This window comes from Aotus nancymaae, unplaced genomic scaffold, assembly GCF_030222135.1.
Source record: "Aotus nancymaae isolate 86718 unplaced genomic scaffold, 86718_ANA_hifiasm-v0.15.2.pri h1tg000058l, whole genome shotgun sequence".
Classification (NCBI taxonomy): Eukaryota; Metazoa; Chordata; class Mammalia; order Primates; family Aotidae; genus Aotus; species Aotus nancymaae.
The window spans coordinates 35,446,468-35,461,136 of NW_026988472.1; the positions used below are offsets into that span (position 1 = coordinate 35,446,468).

General features: G+C 41.6%; 1 protein-coding gene across 1 annotated transcript in view; it reads right to left on the reverse strand.

Annotated features, from left to right (window-relative positions):
* The window catches only part of PTCHD1 (patched domain containing 1), a 62,520-nt gene that overhangs the window by 22,311 nt on the left and 25,540 nt on the right, over positions 1-14,669 (reverse strand). Inside the window, exon 2 of the mRNA XM_012448834.2 lies at positions 1,340-2,000. Within this exon, the coding sequence (XP_012304257.1) occupies positions 1,340-2,000 (661 nt within the window). The remainder of the gene's footprint in view (positions 1-1,339; positions 2,001-14,669) is intronic.

Genomic DNA, 14,669 nt, shown 5'->3' on the forward strand with positions numbered 1-14,669 from the left:
TCTGTGGCTTTGCAGCCCCACCAACCCTGATTATCATTTACCCATAACACAGCTGAGATTTCCTGAGGAAATTCTTTTCTACTACTCTAAAACAGGGCATAAGGCACACTAATGAACTCAATAGTGGTTATTTCTCAGTTAAGGAAAAAGTGCCAGTTCATTTGTCATGTTAGTATCTGATTCCAAATGACATTTAAATTTTGTTAAAGCAATTGATGAGAGGCAGCCATAGAAAAGGGGGAAAGTGAATCTCTTGAATCCTTGGCCCCCAAGAACCCTGCCATCAGGCTTGCTGGGCATGCCATTTTCAATGATATGGACAGGGCAACCAATGCTATGACCACTATGGCTTTGTTTTGACCATTAATCTCTATCGGGGAGTTCCTGCAGCTCCCCTAAGTGAACACACTGGAAGCACGCTGTCGCCATCAGCATTGCTTTAAAATATTCTCTTGAGTTCATAGTAAGGATAGGAAAAAAAGGTTACCTTCCTATTGGTATCTCACATGTCACTTTCAAAGTTCTTATACATTTATCACGTCCTCTTGTGTGATCCTCACATCCACTCTATTCGTAAGGTGGGGAAACTGAGAGTAGCAGACACTATCAGTAACAACCCAACATGCTCTCCCATTCCCCATTCTTGAGCTTGCTGAAGACTTAGGACTACAGTCACCTGAAGGATTTCTCTGGCCGCAGGAGTGTGCTCAGTCTCTCATGGGAAGTGCTGGGAGTTAACTGCCCTGAAGAGCAGCCCTCAATGAATCACAAAGGGTCTGTGGGTAAATAGCCCAAATTCCTCACCCCCAGGGAGGACCTCTCTGAGAGGTGTTTTATAAGGTCTCTCAAAGGTCCCCATTGGGGCTGAACCACAGGTGTCCACAGCAATGGGCAGAATGTAATATACCTTGGGCTCATTAACATGCCTTCAACTGCCTGCCTTCCCGTCTCACTTCCTCACTTCCATACTGGTGCTTCCTGGGCTCACCTCCCAAATACACTACTCGTATCCAAATCTTTGTCTCAGGACCCTGCTTATGGGGAAGCCCAACCTAAGACACTGGGACACAGAGAAGATTAATATCTGCTAAATACCACATGGCTACTCAATGGAGAGTCAGGGCTAGAACCCAGGACTTTGAATTTCTGGCATATTTACCAAATTACGTTGTTTCTTGCTGATTGCTAGCACTTTACAGAGTTGGTCCCAGGACTTTTGGGCAAAATGAAGATACTGTAAATGAAACAAAGTTGTTAGATGGCCACTCCTGGCCTTTCAACAGGAACCCTGTCAACACCACCAGCAGGAGGAAACAGAAAAATGAAGGGTAGTAATTACCTAGCATGATGAAAGGGACTCCCAGGAAGGTAGAATTATATTTCCCACCAGTAAGATTGATGATCCCGGCTGCAGTGAGAGTGGCCAGGCTTATGGTCACCAATCCGAGTAGGCCTAGCCAGGGTTTGCTGCGGACGCAGTCCTGCATAGAGCAGCAAAGGATGGCCATGGTGACCACCAGGATCAGGCTGGTGACCAGGTAACGTTCTGACACACGGCTGGTCTTCTGGAAATCTTCCCTCAGTGAGGAGGACGTGTAAGGGTACATTCTGACTTTGCTGTTGGATTTCTGAAACAGTCTGACAGTGTCGCAGAAGCTGGACTCCCACCTCTCGGCCACCATGTCATTGAGACTGTTGATTGACTGCAGGTAGTAGGTAAGCTGGATGGCCTCTGCAGATTTCACCCGGTCTTTGCTGTGCACAGTGACGCCCCCAAGCTGGTGCCCATTGTACACAGCCCTCCCGTCCTTTAAGTGAGTGATTGGGTATGTGATAGCAAAATTGGTCCGATTGGTGGCCCGAGCGTTCTTTAGCTCTTCCAGGACATGCACTATGTCATCCACGATGCAAGTCTTATCATTATTCAGGATACATATATGGGCAAACGTGTAATTAAAACCAGGCCTTGGAACCTGGATCTTGGTCACAGCAGCATGCAACTGTGGGGAGAAAAATAACAGCATTTATTAATCAAATATTTCTGTTTTTGTTTTTTGGAGAGGGTGGACATTCCATCTCTAAGCTAAACAGTTCTAATTAAATGTTATAAACTTAGATCAGAAATAGGTAGGTAGTAGGAATGTAAAACACACATCTGACCAGTGGTTCTCACAACGTAGCCCCTAGAACAACAGCATCAGCACAACCTGGGAGCTTGTCAGAAATGAAAATTCTTAGGTCCCACCCTAGACCTGGTAAATGAGAATCTCTAGGGTGAAGCCCATGAATCTGGGTTTTCACAAGCCCTCTTAGGAATTCTGATGCAGCTGAAGTTTGAGAAATGCTGCATTAAAGCACCAAAATTCTTTCCACGTGTTCTTTATTTGTGGCCCAATTGGTCTATACTGTTGGGAAATCTTACATAGGTCCCCTGTTCAGTTTCCCTCTTCAAAATGTAACATAAAAAGTGAACTAAGGTGCAGTTCCAAATGCAGAGATCCTCTGCTGGCTCGTCCTTTGATGCCGATTTGCAGTGCAGCTAAATGATCTCTTCATCCAATTAAATCACTCTCTACCATAAAAGACGAGAGGTTTACCTTGAGGGTCCTTGTTTTCTCTGGCTTTCCTTGCCTACATATATGGGAACGGAGCTGTAACTATAAGAGCCTGGCTGGGATATATGGGAATCATGCTAAAGGAGAACAATGGAATTTATTCTACACACCTTGTCCCATGTTGAATTTGCTGTGTCCAGGTACTGAATGCTTGTCATCAAAGTACATATGAGAATACAAGCACTAATTTAACTGCCCCTACTACATGCCAGGCACAATTCTAGGTTCTTTATACAGATAAACTTATTTAATCCTTACAACAAATTACAAAGTAGGTACAGTACTAGCTTCATTTTAGAGATGAGGAAATTGAGATTTAGAGAAGCCAGGACACCTGTCCAGTGTCACACACATAGTAAGAGGCAGAGCTGGGCTATACCAGGCAGTCTGGCTCCAGAACCTGTGCTCTTGGCCCCTCACCATACACCTCTAGGCATCTGAATCCCTAAGGTTCTTGTTAGCAACTAATTCCTGAATGTGTGCTTTTACTGCCCCACCACAAATGCTCAATTTCAGATATGTATGAGTATGTGTAATCCACTGTCTAAGATAAGAAAACAAGGCAGTCGAGGGTGTGGCGGGAGTAAGGGACTTAAATGAGCTACTGCCATGTGTCAGGGCTTCATGCCTTAAATTCTCTCAACAAGTCACTTTACAGATAAGAAAACTGGGGCTCAGGGTGGCCATGTAGTTATGAATGGTGGGGTTGATCACTGCCTTTTTAAAAATGGCACCAGGTTACTGTTTCAGTGGTAGCTACATAGGTCCTTAGTTTACCTGTTTTGACTCACCAGCAGCTTATCTTCATGGTGGTTTTGCTTTTTCTGTGCAAAATGAGGCCAGTGACAAACATGTAGTTGAATGTTAACTAAACTAGTACATCTACGACTGTGCTTAGCACTGAGTGGACTTGCTCAAGAGTATAGGTGGCCATTATGACATATCTGATGAATGAAGGACATTTCATCTGTAAAGAAGCTGGAATTTAACATTCACAGAGTTGTTATACTGTAGCTGTGCCACTACAACTCATTACCTTCTCCCTGATCCTGATATATTTTCTTTCAAATCTGTTCTAAATAGATTATCTGTTAAGACATTTTGCTACACATGTGCCTGGATGAATGGGATCTTATGCTTTTAAAAAAATGTCTGAGGGGCACCAGCTGTCAAAGTCCTTTCAATAGCACTGAGCATGAGTTGAGAATCCTAATTCTCAGTGGCCCCTTGCCCCACATCTCTTCATCGATACCAATCCACACGTTTAGAAAACACTTCATTGTATTATGTTTGGCTGAAATAATTTGAATTCCTTTATATAAATATGTAAACACATACATGCGTGCGCACACGCACACACCCCCCCACACACACAAACACATACATGCAGGGATACCTAGGAGGCTATTTTCACAGCCTAACCATATGCTAAGTGTTTGTTTTGATGCTTTGGGATTAATGGTGAGCAAAATGTCTTCAATGATTTTAAGCTGTGAAAGTGTGTTTTTATCAATTCTTCTCTAAGCATGGCCCAGTGAATTTTGATTAAAAGAACTCCTCGCTACAAAATATTTCAAATTATAAAATTATTTTAGAAGAATGAAGAACTTAGAGGGATTTAAAGATGAGAGAGAGTTTTGATAAGTTTTGAAGAAAGACTTCGGGAAAAGATTCAGAATAGGCTAGAAAAGGAGTGGTATTGAAAGCATGCCTAAGTGTAATATTTAGTGCATTGTTTGTTCCCATGAACAGTGTTATAAATCTCTTTTAAAGTGATTACTAAATATGTCAAGAGAAAAAGATTGCCAAATAAGATGGTGTTAAGCCACAGGGCTGAACCCAATTATAGCAAGGGGATATTTTCCATCCATTCTCTATGACGACCGTGCTCTGCTGGGTGGGGAGTTGTAAACTATGTAGTGATCTTGCAGCTCTGCAGATCTACTGCTATGACCCCTAGGGCCATACATTGAAGAAAGCAGACACCATGTTAACCCCTGTACTACAAGACCATAGGAGTGAGTCTTGGAAAATGAGAACCTTAATGAAGTTTGAGAGGGAAGGTTTCTTAACTCAGTATCAGAACTGCTGTAAGATGCAACGCCTTGACTTTCTGATGGAGTGGTGGGCAGAACCTGTCACTCTTGCTTCTGAGTGACAGGGTTCTGCAGAGTGACAAAGCAGCCAGAGAGAGGGTGTTGGCTGAGGCCACCCACCTAGCAGAGGGAATCTGTAGGCTTCTACTGTGGGATAAGAGATGAGAGGATAATAAGAGTTATAATAAGGGGTTGAGACTCCCCTCTATGACTTCTGAAGCGGCTCAGTTCTGATCCTTGGTGCTCATGAATACACATCAAATACAGAGACAATCCACTCTTGGAAATCTACATAGCCATGAGCAGATATACTGTGCATGCTAGCTGGCCGTCTATCTATACCGAGTTTTAGAGTGTCCTGATTTACTTTCCTAAAAGAACCCCACTGAAGGCAGTAGAAACATTAGTGGATGTTCTAAACTGTAGTATCAGATATATTCACAGGAGGAAAAGGAAGCCAGATAAACCACAAAATGGACAACTGCAATCCACATAAGCTTATTACTGAACTAGGAAAGACACACTCTTCTCAGAAAAGAAAAAGAAGGAAAAAATGACACAAACTAATCATCCTGACCCTTAATGTAGTCTAAATCTGTCATGTAAAATAACATATAATCCATGTTTCTATAACTATGTATAGATTCTAGATTATTCATTCAACACACTTTCAACAAGTACTCATCAAATCTACCATGCCGCCAATAATAGGATAATTCCCCTGAATTTAGCATGCTTGCATTCATGCATGGAAAAATCACGAGATGCAATGTTCAAAATAAAGGGAAAATCCTAACAGTGAACAATGCCAAGTGCTTTGTACTAGTAAAGCCCAGTCCAGTGTCAATTCCAATCACAATATTTTTGACCCATTATTGTATTTGCTGCCAAAGAGGCCAAAACTGAATGTTAAATTGAGATTAGTTTTAAGGCTCTGAACACATCATGTAAATTATTAGCCTCTTTGCTCTCATCATCCTTCAGGTTAAGAATGATAATGATAACAGTAAGTAGTTTTCTAAGTGTTAAAAACTTACAGTAAACTTACAGTTAAAACATGTATTCAAAACAGAGACTCTCTGGAAATGGTGACACTATTATCCTCATTTTATAGCTGGTAAAACTGAAGCCTGGAGACTTTCAATCACTTACCTAAGATGACTCAGTACATAAGGGTAGACCTGATTCTCAAGTCTTACTCCACAGCAGGACACTTAGCCTAGACCAACACATTCAGCAGTGAGCATAAAGAGAACTTGGGGATGGATAAAGAATTGTCAGCCTACCTGGATCAAATGACTGGCAGTGGATATGACTGAGCTATGGGATGGCCACTATGGGAGATCTGGTATCCAATAAGAGAGACCAGACATAATCCAAACAGCCAAACTCATGTTCAGACAGCAGCAGCATTACATAGCAGTATTAACAGGTAATGAAGGGGATGGGTTTTGAGTTTAATGATTTTTCTTCATCTAGCCTCTGGTGTTGCTAAATAAAACTTTTTGAAGATCGGCTTCCTAAGAAACAAGGTCACGGGGCACAATGGAATCCAGTAATAAGTTTTAACTTCCAGTGTGGCTTCTGCTACCTACCTTGAGAATGTCAGAACCCTCAGGAATGCCACTCTGCTTAAGTCTGAAACTTCAGGTCTCCTGTTTATCAGTAAGAAAGGGTGTTGGTCTAGCTAATCTTTAAGGACAGACCCTTCCAGTTCTAATACTGCATAATTCTAAGATGAATGACATCCACAAACTATATAATCAGATACTAGGTGAGAGAAAGTTAACTTAATAAATATCAATTTGAACATTAGAGCTACTTGAGGTATGCTTTTCTGACACAATGAAGTTCTTTTTAGGCAATCAGATCTGATAGATGAAACCCAGGAGGAAAACAGGGTAAAGAAAATAGGTTTACTGAAAAAAAAAGTTAAAAAAAAGATTTCCCTCTCTCTGAGTGATTTCCCATTGGGGAAGCGCTGGCTCTTATAATCCCCTTCTGCCAGATCCTGGGACAAAGCCAGTGTGGGCTGCTGGTCACGACAGGCCAGAGTCTAATTTCCTCTCTGCCTCTCCTTGGCAGATCTTCCTCAGAAGACAGCAGGGACACTTTGTAGAGGACAGTACAGAAGGGAGGAAGGATGTATCTGCTCCTGAGTGGTGATTAACATAGGAAAAATGCCTGTGGGTTTAGAGGATCTTATACAATACCTTGTAGGGATTTTTTTTTTTTTTTGTATTTGTTTCTTGCTGAAAAGGGAAGAGGGAAGGCAGGAAGGCTACTCTGCCCATGCAAGGCAATTAACACGCTATGGGAGCAGCCTCAAGCAGTCCCCAAGCAATCTCATCTGTGAGGGAAGATCCGGAGTTCATATGGGTTCCTCACGTCCCTGCAGGATGGAGCTCCAGTCACCTCCAGTGAGAGTTAGCCTGATGACACCCCCTTTATAGGCTGCCTTCCTTTCCTTGTCTCACGTTTCCACCCCCTTCCCACTTCTTGTACTCCCAAATAAGCTGCATACATTTAAAAAAAAGTAACAAGGAAGATTATGGCTTGACTTCTTAACCTATATCGTCTGTCCCCAAATATTACCTTCCAAGTGCTTCCAAGCACTAAATCAAAAGTGCTTAAAAATGCTTTCAAGGAATAGCTGGTTTTCACCCCTAAATGAAATGTTCCCTTCACTGAATCCCTCCAAACTATATGTCTTGATCTGAGTCTATATTCTGCAACTGTAAATGGGTAGGTGCTAACTGGCAAGGTATCCTCACTCAGGACGCAAGAAAACACCTTGAAGTGGATGGATCTGGCTGCTGCAGTTCATAAATTACGCTAGCTCCCTTGGTGTTATGTTCTGTCTTTGCATGATCTCACTCTCACCCACTCTCTTTCCTCTTCTTTTAATAGAAATGCATTACATCAGAACACCAGAAGTCGCAAGTTAGGGATTGTTACCGTGATTCATTTGTAGTGCAGCCAAAAGCAAGTTAGTCATCCCTTAATAAGTGAACAGAAATATCATCCTGTCTTTGAAATATTACATTTCCAGAGGACACCAAATTTAAGCTGTGGATATAGCCAAACAAGTGACTATCTATCCACACGCTTCCTCTGCACATGTGTGCCTGGTGCTATGCTGACCTGCTCCAGTGAAAAAAGTCAAATGGTTACCTTTGTTAGCACTGCAATGCCAGTGCAGGTCTGGGAGAGTGGAATACTTCTGTTTTACTCCTTACTCTACAGGGGTAGGTTATTGCGGGTGTTGACACTGAAAAGCAGCCAAGACAGCCCCTATTGTAATTCTCCAAACAAGCTGAGTTTATCTTTGCAGGCTTGGCTGAAAAAACAAGGCAGCTTTGGATCTGAAGCAGAGAAATCTGAGATTTTAGAAACAAAAAAGAATGACGGTGAAGAAAAACACAATTGCAATATCTGATTGCAACTTTTGCTGAATTCCACATTGGTATGGATAAGAAAGACAGTACAGTGAACTACTGGTTCAACCATCTCTTTATTCCCATAGTGTGGGAGAAAATTTCCCTCGGTCTTGATTTTTGAAAAAATCCTTGTTATCATGAAGATCCCTGGCAATCTGTAAAGCTAAACTTTCTGATTAGAGTGTTTAGAGTGGCTGATAGACTGGCTATTTTTAAATTCCCTAATCCTCACTTGATTTTCATGGTCAAGCTTAAACTGTAGTTGAGCTAGTTTGTGGGTGATGAGTTTTGCTGGATAGCTCTAAGAGGACCCGATGCTCACAGAAATGGGAGAATGTTAAAGCTGATTGTCTGGGCAAATGGCAAAGGAAAGTCTCAAGGAGCCAAATGCTTAGGCTTGAGAACAGGCAATAGTGGTTTTAAGACTTGATTAGCAGACCACAAATAACCAAGCAAGGAACAGGAAAAACAGCATGCCAAGGACATTCAGGTCTAGAGAATGACCAACAGTGGGCCTGACTGTGAGGAGCACTGTATCAGGAGTCAGAAGGCTTCAATTTTAGTCCTGGTTCTGGGTCTTGCTGACCACATGACTTAGAGATAAACAAAAAAAGAGCCCATGAAGACGTGTCACTTCCCTGCTTTAAAACCCCCAAGAGTTCCTCATCATGCTCAGAGTGTTGACTGTGGCCCCTGACATGAAACATTCTCCTTGCTGACCTCTCTGGACTCCTATCTCGCTATTCTCACATTGCATTGCTCATCTCACTCTTGATTCTGCCTGGGACATTCTTCTTCCAGACATTAAAAAACTTGTGTTCTTATTTTTTTTACTTCCCTGCTTAAATGCAATCATCTTTCCTGAGCCCACCCCCAATTAAAAAAAAAAAAACCTAGCTTCCTTGCCCAACACCATCATCTTTTCTTGTTTTAATTTTTTCATGGCACTAATCAAGACATGACATTATCATCATCTCTTTGTTTATATTCTGCTGCCCCCATTAGAATGTGAATCCTGCTATGCTGGAACGTGTTTCTCTTTGGTCCACCTCTACATTTCCATTAACTAGAACAGTGTCTGGAACACATAACAATTGTGGAGTAAACACATGAATATAATAATCTCCTGAGTAAAGGGACTTTAGTTTGTCTCATCATGGGCATGGTGAAAGCCAAATGAGATGATGAATGTGCATGCATTTTGTAAATTCTTGAGAGCTACACAAATATAATTGTATTATCATACAGCAGGAAGCATGGGTAGTAGCTCCTCTGGTTAGTGGTCTTAAAGCTGTCCAAACATAATCTACAATTGATTCCTGATTGTCCTGGAGCCCCTAATCCTTCCCGATTTGACAATATCTTGTGCTTTTGTGGGAGGGACATGGGTTATGGGGTTAGAATGCTACAAGTTCAAATCCTGCCTCTTTTCATAATACAGCTGGGCCCTGCACATCTCTCCTCATCCTCACCACCTCAGTGCACATCATACCTACTTCCAGCCTGATGTGGAAATACTGGGGCACTAACATACTATCTTAATTCTAAGCAGCCTGGACCTATGACTAAAGGCAGTTTGTGATTGAACAGCCCAGCTCACATGTCCTCGCGATGGGATAACCCTGCAACATGTGTTCCTCACTGTTTCCCAGTGTTCCCCAGTCAGATTAGGCTCCAGTTGCCCACAGAGTAGCTGGCTTGACAATGCCTCCATAGCCGACTGCTTTTCTTCCTTCCTCCATGATGCTGTTGTTCTCTTTTCAGTGCTTCCTGGGATTGTCTTCCAAATATACTACTCTCATGGAGCGCTTGACTCCAGGCCAGCTTCTGGGGAAACTCAAACGAAGACGGTGACTTTAGGTATTTAATTCAGCTTCATTATCTGAATTATGGGAATCATCCTTACCTCATAAAGTCATTACGATAACCTATAAAAGGTGTCTGACCTGGCATTTAGGATTAGGTTAAACCATATGAAATTGCCGTTTCTGTAGGTTAAAAAGTGGCTGAACGGGCAGTTTCATGTGGGTCACCTAACTGACCTTTTGTCAGTGTTTGTTCTTTTCCCTCCTGCCTCCCCTTCCCCGCAAGAGTCCTGTCAGAACCTGAGCTTCCTGAGGGGCTATCAGACAATTTTGTTTGGTTTCCAAGAGACAGTCTGGTGGTATCAGGGCAGGATTTTAGAAAAAAGACAACAATTTTGGGCTAAGAAGGATTTCACAAATCTTCTCATTCCCTTTTCCACAAGCAAAAACAGGGCTGCATACACTGTGGGCACGAGTCCCTGCATGCACCTGGAATTTCACAATCTTAGTAGTTTCAACTTATGGGAAAAAAATCAAAATGCCATATAACCCACATTCCCAAGATATTTGAAACGGAATAATTAATAATGCTGTTAAATCTAAAAAATATAAATGTCTTCATCAGATGAGCTCTTTGGCAATTTTTTTTTCCTTGAAAGGATTTGCTACATTTCTAATGGGTACTGAACTTGAGAACAGTGGAAATTATGGCTGATGAAAGAAAAAACAAGAGGAAATTTCCACCTAATGATATGGTAACAGCTCTCCTGAATGATGGACCATAAGCCTTACCAAGGATGACTACTTTATGTAATTCATAAAAGAATCTATTACAAGACAGTGCATTTTTTTCCTGACAATAATTTTTCCCTGTACTAGGTTCTCATACAAAGCTACTGCCCTTAAAAATCACAGAAGCATTTCAGCCACTGTCCTCCCTTTCCTAATCTGAAAAGAGGTCTCACAGGGCAAAACGTCAAGCTATAATAGTTTCAATGATTCAACATGCTAAGGATTTGATCCTTCTGGGAGGTGCTGATGTTGGTGGTATGGTTTGGCATGATGGAGTAAGATTGCCTAGGCTCAAATCCCAGCTTTGGCACTTAAGAGATGTGTAATCCTGGAGCCTAAGCTGTTATGTAATGGCTATCCCTTGCCTCAGCTTATTCATCTGTAAAATGGGGACAATAATGGCACCTATCTCATTAGGATTGTTGAAGGATAAATGAGAAATTGAATGTAAGTTGCTCTGTACAGTCTCTGACACACAGGTGGTACCCAGTAAATGTCTGATAGCAAAGACAAAATGAACAAACAGAAAACCCCATTTCTATTTTCTGTTGTGTCTTGTCTACATCAACTTTCTTTTCCTTTAAATAGTGAAACTACCTCCACTTTTCTGGAAAAGTATATTCAATGAAATGTAAAGGTGACAGATTTTTGCTCACATCTTTGCTGAGAGACTAAGGGGTAAATGGGGTTAGAAGCATGGACCAGTACAAATATTTGAAGAGAATGGCAGCTAGGTAGTATATGTTTAAAAATTGGCACTTCTTAATCCCAGTTTAAGCTCCAAGCTTGAAAATTATCCCCTCATCTGCAGGTTAGCTCTCTAGTTAGATTACTGTGCACATCAACTAAAGGAATCCAGTATAGGCAGGAAAAGATGGTGGGGGTAAAAGAAGGAAACTAAAAGATATTAAGTGCTTGCTAGGTGTTGGACATTGTGCAAAGAATTCTACATCTGTCATTTAATCATCATAGCAAATCAGGGAGGTAGGTATTACGCCTCCATCTGCAGGTGAGGAAGCTGAGCCTCTAGGAGCTTAAATAGCTTGTTCACGGCCACAAATGTAGTACGTAGATCAGTCCAGATTTAAATATTGGGCTCAGAAAATTGTCCCCTAATGAGAGTTCTTCTGAAAAAGTAAAGATACTATCCCCTAATAGTAATGCTTTGGACATTTGGATATTGATAAATTTGCTTTCTGGTATTAGGCTTAAGCGTGGTCAACCCATAGCATGAGATGATGATAAGATAGCAAAGTCGGGGGTCAAACATGATAAAGCAGCCTAGAAAAAGCAACAAGACTCTGACCAGTAGTGAACAGTGAAACCCAGTGAATGCCAGATATTTATAACAGAAACCTTAGAAGCCACAGGCCCATTACCAATGACAAGCATGCTCAAACAGCTGGAGATAAAGAAAACATGAAAAGAGAGAAGACTTTCATCAGTCAAAATACCATCTTTTGCATCATGTATGTTTATTTATTTTCTTTTTTGAGATGGAATGTTTTTGCTTTTGTCGCCCAGGCTGGAGTGCAATGGTGCAATCTTGGCTCACTGCAACCACCGCCTCCCAGGTTCCAGCGATTCTCCTGCCTCAGCCTCCCAAGGGGCTGGGATTACAGGCGCCTGCCACCACATCTGGCTAATTTTTTTTTGGTATAGACAGGGTTTCATCATGTTGGCCAGGCTGGTCCCGAACTCCTGACATTAGGTGATTCACCTACCTTGGCCTCCCAAAGTGCTGGGATTACAGGCGTGAGCCACCATGCCCAGCCATATATGTTTCCTATGTAACCCTTGACCCCAGACACACACATGAGGAAAAAGAAAAAACAAAACGTTACAGAACATACTTGTATAAAGGGTTGGCAGTCCGTGGATTTACTGAAAATATCAGATTGAAGTTGGGGGTGTTATAGGACTTGGTTATCATTTCTCCCCAAAGGCAGTTTAACACTAGACTATATATGCTTCACGAGGGCAGGGATTTTGTCTGTTTTGCTCAATCCTATCCCAAGTACCTAGAGTAGTGCCTGGTAAATAAAAGGAGCACAACAATGATGTGCTGATGAAACCTTCAGTGTTTGTTCCTTCTTGCTGATTTATATTTCTCTGGTGACATTGAATGATACTTCATTTGTACCCAAAGGCTATCGTGCTACATGCATATCATTTACATCTTAAATAAACAGATGACATTGAATTTGGTCCTGTTGCTTGCATCCTACAGACAAATGGCTGGTCTCATTAGACAAATGGATATGGTTAAACTGTAATCTATAAAAAAATAAGAGCAGAGAAACAATTTAGGTAGGCAACTGGGGACTGAAATAATTATGTGCTATGCTTAATTATACAGTAGTTTGAATTTTTCATGTGTATTTGTTTTTTATATTTCTTTTTATTTTGAAAACTATTATGAAAACTTCTGTGTACCTACCACCCAATGCCATGTCTATCTGAAGATTCTGCTCCTCCTGTTAATGCTGTTGATGGGTAATGTGACCATATAATTTATCATCCAAACTGGAACACTTTTGGGAGGGTAAGAGGGCAGTGTTAATTTCACAGGAACAATAGGCATAAAATGGGACTATCACAGGAAACTAGGTTGTATACTCTTCCTATATTTGGATGTTTAAGACGATGTAAGCCCTGATGTAACTTCATCTGCTTATGCCTTACAGTAGACCTGAGATAATAATGCTTTGGTTTGCAGCCCATTGCTGCTGATCGAACTTAGAATATTGCATGTAACACTATCCTGTCATCATAAAGATCTCCAGGAAAATAATTTGGAAAAACTCCTTCTATTTGTAACCACTTCCAACCACATCTATGCTCCCACTATTGGAACTTCCTTCCATGTCAAGACTGATGTTTTTGCAGGATTCAGTTATCCTGCAGCCCAGTTTCACTTGCTACTTTAGAGGTTGAGTGCATCCATAGGACTCAATTTCATCTACCTTCCCTGAGCACACCAGCCCTACTGAAATGGACAGATAGCTTCTTCTAAGCTGTCTCACTGGCATATGGCTTCTGGAAGTGGTTTGCCCAGCCAGGAGCAAAGATTGCTTTCATGTCCAAAGATGTCACTCTGGGTGATTCTGTCTTGCTTTAATGCTGACAATGGCTTGCTAATTTGGCTAATGAAAATTTTTAAGGCTCACAGATGTGATGTCTGTAATGGGTCTCAGACACTGGGCGGGTGGGAGGCCAGAGCTTTTTTGCTTTGTTGAGAATTAGAAGCCATGCTGATAAACTCTTCTGCACTTCACCACCAGTTATAGCAATGATGCATTTACTCAACATATATTAAGTGTCTATACCATGCTGGGCATTATGTAAGCCCTGGAGAGATAAAGAACATTAAGACACAACTTTATCCTCAAGTAACTTAGAGTTTAGTGGAGGGACTTCAGGCAGATTCTCAGAATTGGTTAGCACAAGCGAACCACGAAGTGCAGTGAGTGTTACAGTACTATGATAGGACTAGCTAAAGGGGTCAGGGAGTCTAGTATGTTGGTGTCTAGCATATGTGCATATGTGAGGGAGATGCAGGGGTGTGTGTGTGTATGAGGGGCATATGTGTAGCCGTGATGAGTGTGCAATGGAATAAAAGGTGGAAAGGAGACAGGGGCCAGATGAGGGAGGATCTTCTCATTCATTCATTCAATTAAATTTATTAGTAACTATTAGTGAATCTTACCTCAAGCCATGTGAACAAGACAAACATGGTTCTGCCCTCACAGAAAATTCAAACTGTGGGAGACGAAGACAAGCAACAAGGCAATAACAAAATCTGTGTGGAGTTCTAAGACAAGAGAAGTGTAGAGTATTACGGGAAGGGCACCCACACTGGCCTTGGAGACATCAGGCACGATTTCTAGGAGGAACTGATTTCTAAATTAGGACCCAAGA